The sequence below is a fragment of the Lupinus angustifolius genome, chromosome LG05 (assembly GCF_001865875.1).
Source record: "Lupinus angustifolius cultivar Tanjil chromosome LG05, LupAngTanjil_v1.0, whole genome shotgun sequence".
Classification (NCBI taxonomy): domain Eukaryota; kingdom Viridiplantae; phylum Streptophyta; class Magnoliopsida; order Fabales; family Fabaceae; genus Lupinus; species Lupinus angustifolius.
Window position 1 is genome coordinate 22,712,876 of NC_032013.1, and position 10,681 is coordinate 22,723,556.

General features: G+C 31.1%; 1 protein-coding gene across 2 annotated transcripts; it reads left to right on the plus strand.

Moving 5' to 3' along the window:
* On the plus strand, positions 5,767-10,681 carry LOC109348173 (probable ADP-ribosylation factor GTPase-activating protein AGD5). 2 transcript variants are annotated; one of them, XM_019588440.1, is made up of 11 exons: positions 5,767-6,006; positions 6,332-6,418; positions 6,550-6,640; positions 7,501-7,555; positions 7,667-7,757; positions 7,850-8,075; positions 8,457-8,682; positions 8,843-9,021; positions 9,250-9,483; positions 9,572-9,630; positions 10,318-10,681. In XM_019588440.1, the coding sequence occupies exons 1-11, from the start codon at positions 5,972-5,974 to the stop codon at positions 10,469-10,471; spliced, it is 1,437 nt and encodes a 478-aa protein (XP_019443985.1). In that variant the 5' UTR covers positions 5,767-5,971; the 3' UTR covers positions 10,472-10,681. The 2 variants fall into 2 exon arrangements, with proteins under 2 accessions (XP_019443985.1, XP_019443986.1); XM_019588441.1 differs by having other exon boundaries at positions 6,332-6,390; positions 10,318-10,471.

The window sequence follows — 10,681 nt, forward strand, 5'->3', positions numbered from 1 at the left end:
GCAATAATACTTTGCAAAATCTCTTCAGGTGATGTAATAATGCCATCCACAAACCCAAGTCCTTTTTTTTTCAAATAAAGATTCATCCTCATCAATACAGTGTGGGTGATAAACTTTTCCACAACTCCCATGATCGCATACAACAACTTTGCCACCATCTTTGCATTCAAAACACCAATCCTCGTGTTCTTGATGTTGTTTCTGAACATTGCTCTACTTAACTCTCTTAGATATTTGAAAAATGATGTGAAGCACAAAGATTAGAGACTGTTCTATAATGAGTACTAGCTCTGAACACACACTTCATAATCCTTTCCTCCTTTTGATAACAGTGAGTTGAGTCATCAAGGCATTTGTAGCATAAAGAGTCATTTGGACAGCCAAGACAATAATACTTTGCAAAATCTCTGCAGGTGATGTAATAATGCCATCCACAAACCCAAGTCCTTTTTTTTTCAAATAAAGATTCATCCTCATCAATACAGTGTGGGTGATAAACTTTTCCACAACTCCCATGATCGCATACAACAACTTTGCCACCATCTTTGCATTCAAAACACCAATCCTCGTGTTCTTGATGTTGTTTCTGAACATTGCTCTACTTAACTCTCTTAGATATTTGAAAAATGATGTGAAGCACAAAGATTAGAGACTATGGAATGGGTGTGCAGAATAGCCTTGTATACAACAGATTTTCTAGCCTTCTTGGAAGTGCAATTGTTGTCTTGTTTCTCCTTCTCATCCACAACATTTGTTGGATCATGGAAGAGAAAGATAATAATTATTGCAGAGAGTGCGCAACGATGATGATCAAAACCTCCAGAATGGAGGCTCTGATACCATATTGCGAAAATAATGTGGAAGCATAAAATGAATTTTGTGTATTTTTCTCATTGATTTGAAATGATACAAGAGAGTATACAATGTCTTGTAAAGCAAGCAATGCAACTAACCTAACTAACTCTCTAACAAGCTAATAAACACATGTTGTAAAATCATTCAACATGTGTTAAATGCGTAAAACGTGTAAAATGTGCCAATTACAATAATTGTTCAACCAATGCTTCACTTGATTTTCTAACCAATTAATCAATTAAATTTGTGTTAATCGATTAACACTTACTCAGTTAATTGATTGATGTTGTCTTGTTTCCATGGTGACTTTGTTCTCCAATATTATTTACACTCGTATGACATTATTACACATTGATGAATATGATGATCAATATTTTTTTGATAAAAACAAACACACAACTTGATGTAAAGTTGGAATGTTAGTGTTTAAGGTTATAAACATCAATTATTGATCACTATTTTCATCAATAAGCAATAATGTAATTGTTGTGTAAGAGTGAGAGACATGTTCATGAACATAAGACATTATTGTTGCGATCTAGGTTAAATTTGTGTTTCTAGTCTAGTTTCTCGACTTCTTTTCCATTGTCATAGTCCTCCTGAAAAGGATACAGTTATGGTAAAAAAAACCTATAACACACTAAGATGAGAACATGCACACACTCCACAAAAGTAAAGTAGAATGAAATAGATGATGAGTACATAAGCAAAAGTTTCATTTAGATATTAGGGTGTTCACACAATAGTATAAATAAGGAATTTAATTTTTACAACAATCACTAATTAGAGTTCCTTGCGTTGAGCTAATGTGCAAAAAAAAATTTGGTTAGCCTAACATGAATAAAAATGTTGATGGCATAACCCAAAATATGTTGATGTTTCTTTATTTTCTTGTATCTCCTTGTTGATACTCTTAGGGTTTGTTTGGAAGTTGGATTTTGGAGGGGAATGAAGGGAAATTGGAGGCTTGAGAGTCATTTTACAAGTATATTTCATGATTTTCAAGCCTTTCCTTTTCCTTTCTTCCCCTCCAAAATCTAACCCCAAACAAGTCCTTAAGGTTTGGTACCTAATTTATGTCATAATTTTATCCTTAGTTTCATGTTCATATCATCACTTATCTCTTGTTTGACAACAAACCTCGGCAACTCTAAATCATGGTTTCAAAAGCACTTTATTGTGTTTATTTAATTAAACAAATTTTTTTACAAGTATCCTAGTTGTTTTACTATATCTATACTATGAGAAGTGTATATATTGAAAGTATATATATTTTATGCATTATCATTGTATCATCTACTATTCAAATTCTAATTATTACTGACTTTTAAATATAAATAATACAAATAAATGATAAATTATATGACTATGTATAATATTTTACAATATATTACACTATTATATTATTACCACACAAGTGCCACAAGGATATCTGACACAGACTTTACTATGGTCACTCTTGCTTCTGTCACATGCAAACGGCCTATAAAGATGCATATATTTACTATCTTTAAATCTCATTAGGTGGAAGTTTCATGCATTTTGCAATCACCCTTTTTACTCTTTTATCTCACATGGTTTATACAAAGGTAATTTGTGTGGATTTTATTAGTGCTTTTCATTTGCCTAAATAGTTTTCAATTAATCAATATTGCCTAGTGGTTTTAGCTATCTTTATGTTATTTGTAGAAGTGATGTGATAATCTTCTGGATTTTATTAGTGCTTTTCATTTTCTTGTTTATGGATCTTATATATATTTAATAATTAAATTTGTCCTCTCTTTTTTCCCAAAAAATAATTAAAAAAGAAAGGAGGCAAGATAAATGAGAAAAAGACACACAGAGAGAAAGTGAGACACTAAAACAGAGATTCAAAATTACAAATGTTTTACCAACAATGTATTAGCCTAGTAGTGTAAGACTCTACTGGATTTCCAAGGTCGAGAATTCATTTCCTGAAAGCGACAATTATTTGATAGGACAACCTTAAATCCCGAAAAAGATTAGTTCTTTACCAAAAAAAGTTAGTGTTTTTTGTGTATTGATATATATTTTCTGTATTGTATATCTATGAAGCAACTTTACCAATATATACTTGTATTCTGCACGGTATGTTAATTAAATGACATATGATAGTGTATTTACTACAATACGTACATATATTCTGATACCACATGTTCAACAATAGATCTAATTATTCGGATATCATATGCACACAAAAAAATCAGATTAAGGTGTCTTTTTAATCTTTGATCCTCTGTTGCACCAAAAAACTGAAAATGACAGATAATATAATAATATTCATAGATATATGACAGGTCACTATCCATCATAATATATATGGTGGAGATTCCAGTTCCAGACTTTATTTAGTGCAAAATTAGATCACACTTCCCTCTTTATCATTCTTAAAACAAATTAATTTAACAATAACAAGATGTAGGTTTCATTATATTATTATATGATACAAAAAAGTTAAGAGTTTGATTACTCTGAACGATATGTACTGAGAGAGATAGTTATGAATCTCAAAAGAAATTAATTCATTATTCATATAATAGTAAATACATTTACTAGTACCAAATTAAATTCACAAATCAAGGGCAAATATACTAAGAGATTATATTGCAGTCTAATTTAGGAAGAATGTTATGTGGTGCAATTCTACATATTAAATAAAAGGCATAACTTTATGGTGAATTTGGTTATAAATGTAAATAACATTTTAATTATAATCAAGTCTTAAAATAAGGATCTGCTAAGACGATGAGACAGAGATGATATAATTTTAATTTCAGTTCTAATTCCTCTTGGAACTTATTATTTTAATGCTAAATGGTCTAAATATGACATTAGATCTATATTAATTTCTGAACATCAGAAATTCAAATTTTCGTATCTAGTGAACTTGTAAATAAATTTTATATATAAATTAAAGATGAATAAAACATTGATCAAAATGTTAATAATAAACATTGAAACTTCAACGTCAATTGAAAATAAAGTCAACATACTTTGATTCCTTACTTTTCTCAAATATCCTAATTTGAATTGATGAATATTGCACTCTTCTATCCAAATTCTACATTTTCTAATTATTATTATGAATATTATTTATTAACAATTTGGATTGGTTGATACAAGTTAATTTTCAAACAATAGCTAATTTAATCATTAAGAAGACGTTGATTTAATGATGTAATGTTATATTAAATCCTTAAAACCAAAAGGTCAAGGATTCGACATTTGTTGTCATGCACCCCGAAAAAGATGAGTTGAAATAGATCTGGTAGGAGAAAAGAAACAATAGTTAATTTGACAGTTGTTTCAACATTTGCAATAACTATAACAAAAATTGAAAAAAAAATACATTAGTTTGATTCTTGTGAGTGATGTTTGTTGAGAGAAGCAAATACGAACACAAAAGAGTTTATTTTCTTAGTTAATTTTTAAAATATTAGATTCGATTCCTGTGAGTAATACTTGTTAGGAAAGACATACACGAATCTCAAAAGAGATTAATCCTTACCAAAAAAATAAAAGAATATCATTGGTAATACCAATTTTTTTAAAAAATATTATATGATTATAAATTATCCTCATTTACTATTATTTCTTAATTAACAGTCTTATTAAAAACTATAAATAATAAGTTTGATAAAATATAACTTAAATGAATAGAGGGTACTTATATAATTCATAAAAGATTTAATATATATACTCATAGTGTAAATATTTTTTTATACTATCATTAAATCTCCAATATTTATATGTTAACTAACATCGAATTTTAAATAAAAATATTACAAATCAATGATAGATAATATGATAATAATATAAAAAATTTACACTGTCAATGCATAGATTTTAAACATATTCATAAAATCAATAATTATACCATTAATCATCCCAACAGAATTTCAACATGTTTGCAATCAACATGACATTGATTAAGTGATATTGAATCTATAAAAATCATATTATTCAAATACCAAAAAATTAATTTTCATGAGCAATACTTGTATTTAGGAGTAAGTATGTATCAATTAAGGTTCATCCTTTACATAATAATAAATGTTTGTTCCTTATTTTGTTGAGTGGATCACCCTACACCCAAAGCTAACCCAATCTCAAACATCTATCGAATCAGCATTTGAACTCGAACCCGATCATATATCTGATTAAATATAATGCATGTTTTTCAGACAAAGTCTTCTCATTGTTACTTATTATTATGAATATGTAATGTGACATATGAAATAATATATATATGTGGAGAGGGGTCCACCATCCTATCCATCAATTGTAGGGAAATCCAATTATTTGAATTAGTGAGTAGATCTAAACGATTGAATGTTCATAAAATTGATGGCTAGGATGAGGAGTAAGTTTAAAAAACTTACCATTAGAGTAAATTTAAAAAACTTACCATTGGAATAAGTGAATTTCTTACGCAACCTTAAAATTAATTGTATTTAATTTTTAAATTTGAATTCAATCCAAAACCTCATCAAATTCATACCTAATCATGACTAAGTGGGTAAGGTTGAGTCATTGTCACTCAACTTTTAGTTGGTAGGAGAGAAAGACTAAGTTGAAAATGGATTAGTTTTTTGGTATTAAATACTGACAGTATAAGAATGTAGACATAGTTAATATATTGTACATCATTTATTCAAATATTTTTTTTGAAAATTTAATTATGATTGAAAATAAATAGTGAGTAATGCAATGTGTAAAAAACTATTATATTACCAAAAAGTATATTATTTTAATTTATATTACTTTTGTTTATGAGTCAATCTGAATGATTGACAATATCAAAATACTTACAGTATTAATAACTAGAGACCAAAAAAAGATAAATAGAAAGAAAATACAGAGAAAACCCATGTAACAATAAAAGTGAAGGAGGAACATCTACATTTGGATCTTTCCTTCTTCGTTTTTTCCACCTTTTGATATTAATAACCAGAGACCAAGAGTTTCAGAATTCAGAGAGAGAGAGAGAATAAAAAGACGAAATTAGCCCTCAATCTTCGTCTTCTTCTCTCTTCTGCTAACTCCTCTTTCGATTCGATTTCACTTTTCGTTATCACCATGAATCACAAGGCCAATGTTTCCAAAGAGCTCAACGCTAAGCACAAGAAGGTTTATCCTCAACTTTTATTCCCCTTTTTTTGAATCAATCACCGTTTCATATGTATATATCGTGGTTTTGTAATTTTAATTTATATAGTTTCTCAAATGTGAATTTTTTATGTAGATTGTTTTTTCTGTGTGTGAATCTGAGTTTGGAACTTGCGAGTGTTTAAATTATTGGTGAATGTTGTCACTTGTTATTAGTAATATATATTTGAAGTTGAGATCCTTTATTTTTTCAATATGTGAACTAAATTTGAATTTTGGTCTATGTATAATATGTTTGATTTGAAATTTGTTACATATTTTTTCTTATTTTACTATAAATATGCAGATATTGGAAGGGCTTCTTAAATTACCAGAGAATAGGGAGTGTGCTGATTGCAAAGCTAAGTATGTATCTGGCTGGATCTGAAATTATGTATGATCTGTTCTGGATCTCATGGAACCGGTTTTCGAAATGTGAATTGTATTTGTATTGTGCATTTTTTCAGGTTTTTTAATTGTGGTTCATAATGTTAACTCAAGATACTATGATGATTTATTTTGCAGAGGTCCAAGATGGGCTAGCGTAAATCTTGGCATCTTTATATGCATGCAGTGCTCAGGAATTCATCGGAGTTTGGGGGTACATATTTCAAAGGTGATGTTATGGTCCTTAGTATGGTGCATGTGCATCTGTTTAATTGTAGAATATTAGAAATTTTAAGTGCTTGAGATCTATGGGTTCTCTTATCATGCTGCTGATGCTAGAAAGTTTAGATAGATGTATCATTAAATAAATTTGAAGAGGGAAGTTGAATATTATAGTTACTCATGAAAATAGAATCTTTGAATTTGATGACGTTGAGTATGTTCATGCACAGCATGCTGCATGTGTTTCAGCAATGTTAAAGTGGCTAGTTGGTCCTTTGTACTTTGCTATTTTTGTGAGAGATACTGCAATTGTTGTATGCTTATTTCACACCTTTTTCTAGCTAATAACAAACAGAAGGTTTCTAAATGAGTATCATCGATATATTCCTTCTTTATATTGAAAGTTGCATCTACGTTTAGTTAGTCTCTCTCTCAGTCTTGCTCTTTTAAGATTGTATATTTTATAGCCAATCCCAAATAGTAAGAGAAGGCTTTTGTTATTGTTTTATATTTATATGTGCACACTGCTGCTATAAGGCATTTATTTCTCAAATAATAGTTGGACTGTTGTAATTTTTACACTGTAGCTTGGCCGTGTTAATGGAGATTAATTTTTACTGTGAATAGCGATAAGCTGATAAATACTTATTTTGCTCACAAAGAGTTTCAATATGGTTTTTTACTCTAATATTTAAAAAATCTCAAATATTCATACTTGCTCAATAATATGTGGGATTTGGTAATAACTGAATATGGCTCCTAAGCCCTAAATATTGTTTTTTTTACAATAATTAATGTTTGTTTATTAAAATTCAATCACTTGTGTCTATATTTTATCATATATTTACATAATTGCTTTTCTTGCAGGTTCGTTCTGCAACTCTGGACACTTGGCTTCCAGATCAAGTTGCATTCATTCAATGTAAGGGAGTATGAACAGTATCATGAGCTACTAGTTGATTTGAATTTTTTATGTGCATTAATTATATGCTCTACTCATGAAATTGGAATTTCTTGTTTTGGTCCTATATAGCATTGGGAAATGAGAAAGCAAATAGTTATTGGGAAGCAGAATTACCTCCACATTATGATAGAGTTGGAACTGAGAATTTTATTCGTGCGAAGTATGTCTGATGTTAAACATCTTGATTCTGGCTAAATTTTTATATGCATCTTCTTTTGTGCACCATGTTTCAATCACTGCTTTTATTTAAAGGTATGAAGAGAAGAGATGGGTTTCACGGGATGGGAAACCAAAATCACCTTCTAGACTGCAGGAAGAGAAAACCCATTCACATTGGCAAAGGCCTGTGGAAAGAAGTGGTCATGGTTATGTAGCTGCTTCTGAGAATACTTTTGAGGAAAGGAAGAAAATCCAACCATCAAATACAATTTCAGCTACAAGAGTTTGTGTTCCTGCTCCTCCCAAAGGACCTGATCATGTAATCATTTTTATTATCCCTATGTTATTTCTATTTTGTATGTTATCCTCCTTTTCCCTTATTATTTTCCCTCTTACGTCATATTGCATGTGGCATTGCAGTAGCAATTTCTTTTCTTCTGCGGTCAGTGTATTTTCTGGCAAAAAAAGGAACAATAGAAAGGGAAATGCATATAGTCTTATATAAAAAAGTTAACATGATATGCATTTGCAATAAATGATAAGTTATGATGTTCCGACTTATGGGGCTATTGACGTAGTGATTCCAGATTTTACAACTGTTTTGGTGATAAGGAAATCAAAACCAATTTTCTTCTTTATATTTGGAAATTATTACTGCTTTTGTAGTGGTATCTGTATGAAATGATCAACTTGTGAACAGGCAACTCCTGTTACCAAACCTCAGCATGTTGAGAAAGTGGAACAAGTAGCGCCACAACCACCAGCTGAAACTTCAAATCAGGCTACAGATACTGCTCAAAATACTCCTCCAAAAGTTGACTATGCTGTGGACCTTTTCAACATGTTGTCTATGGATAGCCCTAGTGTAAATGGCTCGCAGGCAGCTGCTGCTACTGCTGATGATAATAACTGGGCTGGTTTTCAGTGTATGTTTTGAGTGTCCTTTTTCTATTTGAAATTTTAAATACACTGTGGAACCTCAACAGAAAGTGTAGCTAGACATTTTATTTTGGAAGATTTGAAGATGCTTATCATGATTATGTTGCTTAACTCAGATTATAATTTTATTGCTTCAATCTTTTTCAGCTGCTCCAGAGGCATCAACAACTGAGAAGTCTAATCCGATAAAAGTATTTGAGAGTATTCCCCAGTCCGCATCTGGAATTGAGGATCTATTTAAAGATTCACCTTTAGTGACACCAAGTTTAGCACCAGCAAAACCAGATAAAGATGTAAAAAATGATATTATGAGCCTCTTTGAGAAGGTAATACTTATTGCGTCAATAGGTTTGATAAGCTTAGTCTAACTTGTTGAATATGTAAATTCTTTTGTTGTTATTTGAGCAATTGTTCTCCTTTTGTCCTGTGTGTGAGCTACTAACCAAGGACAATATTTCAGAAAGTGAATATATTTATTGCCTTTCATTTCAGACCTTTTATTTTGGGGGTATTTGAACATGCTTTTACCTGACCAGTAAATTGGATATCTGCAGAGCAATATGGTTTCTCCATTTTCTATGCATCAACAGCAGCTTGCCATGTTAGCACAGCAACAGTCTCTTCTAATGGCTGCTGCAGCTAAATCTACTGTTGGAGATCCCAAGTATACTGCTAATCCACAACAACCTAGATCCAATGTTCCTGGTCAGAGTTGGCCACCTGCGGGATACCCAGTTTCTGGATCAATGCCCATGGTTGGTCAGGGAGATCTGCAGAACCTTATGCAGGTAATAACTCAATTAAAGCCCAAAGTTAACTGATCAATGATTCTTTTCTGTGTCCAACAACTTATTTTTCTTCTTCTGTCTGGGTCAGACTAGGAACATGACTCCAGGACATCCACCACCGAGCTCTGTTTTGTATCCTTCGTCTGGGTATGTCATAAGTTGGTGTATTTCAAGCAAAGTTAATTTCAGTTTGGTTAATTACCTGTTGTTGCTCCATAGAACATATGATTAATAACAGGTTGATATTGGTGCCAATCAACTTTGGCTGCATAAGCCAAAATTAACGAGTTACTTGTAGACTGTTGTACCATAAGGATATTTTAGGTTTCCATTCCAACCATTATGACTTTCAATAGATCTCTGTATTTTCATTTCATAGTTTAGGCTGGTGCCATTAGCATTGGATTTCTTTTCACATAAATCAAATGCTAGTTTTGTTGCTGTATGTGCTGCTTTGATTTTGAATGTGAAGGCATACTATCCATCCTGAAATGGCACAGCAATCAGATATTATTTTAAAATCCCAACCAGATATCGATGTAGATCATGTTACAAATCAATCATTGATCAACAAACCACTTAATAAATGTCTTATATTTCATAAACTTAAAGCAAACTTTTATATATAGGCTATACTGTGTATTACTATATACTTAATCTTCAATGCCCTTATTCATCAAATAAACATACAAACATGTCTCTCACTCTTCATTCCTTTTATTCTTTTCTATACTTGTCCCTTTATCATGTTACCTCCCTCATACATCAAATCTACTACATTTGTTGTCAATCACATCTTTTAGATTGTGTTAACCAAGTTGCTATTTGTTGCAGTTTCTATCCTATGGGGCAAGTTGCTCCAGTTAATGGTACGATAACAACGGGAGAGAGTAAACCTCGGTCTGCTCCAGTGTCATCGACCACATTACAATCTGCGAAAGATTATGATTTTTCCTCCTTAACACAAGGGATGTTTGCCAAACAATGATTGGTCTCTTGTTGGACAATTTTGGCAACATCATATACCATAGAAGATTAGTTGAAATTACAGGTAAGTGCACTTTCTTTTTCAATTTTCCCCATGATCTGGGTTGTAAACCAATTGTAGAGCTAGTTCAGTTTTTACCTCTCATTATTTCTAGTGATTGCTTAACTTTTTTACTATTCAGTACTTGCAGTAAAAGTGATATTAATTATA

Coding starts and splice junctions, on each gene's coding strand:
- LOC109348173 (XM_019588440.1), top strand. CDS start 5,972: ATGTTTCCAAAGAGCTCAACGCTAAGCACAAGAAG. Junction 6,419..6,549: donor CTGGCTGGATCTGAAATTAT/GTATGATCTGTT, acceptor TTTATTTTGCAG/AGGTCCAAGATGGGCTAGCG. Junction 8,683..8,842: donor TAACTGGGCTGGTTTTCAGT/GTATGTTTTGAG, acceptor AATCTTTTTCAG/CTGCTCCAGAGGCATCAACA.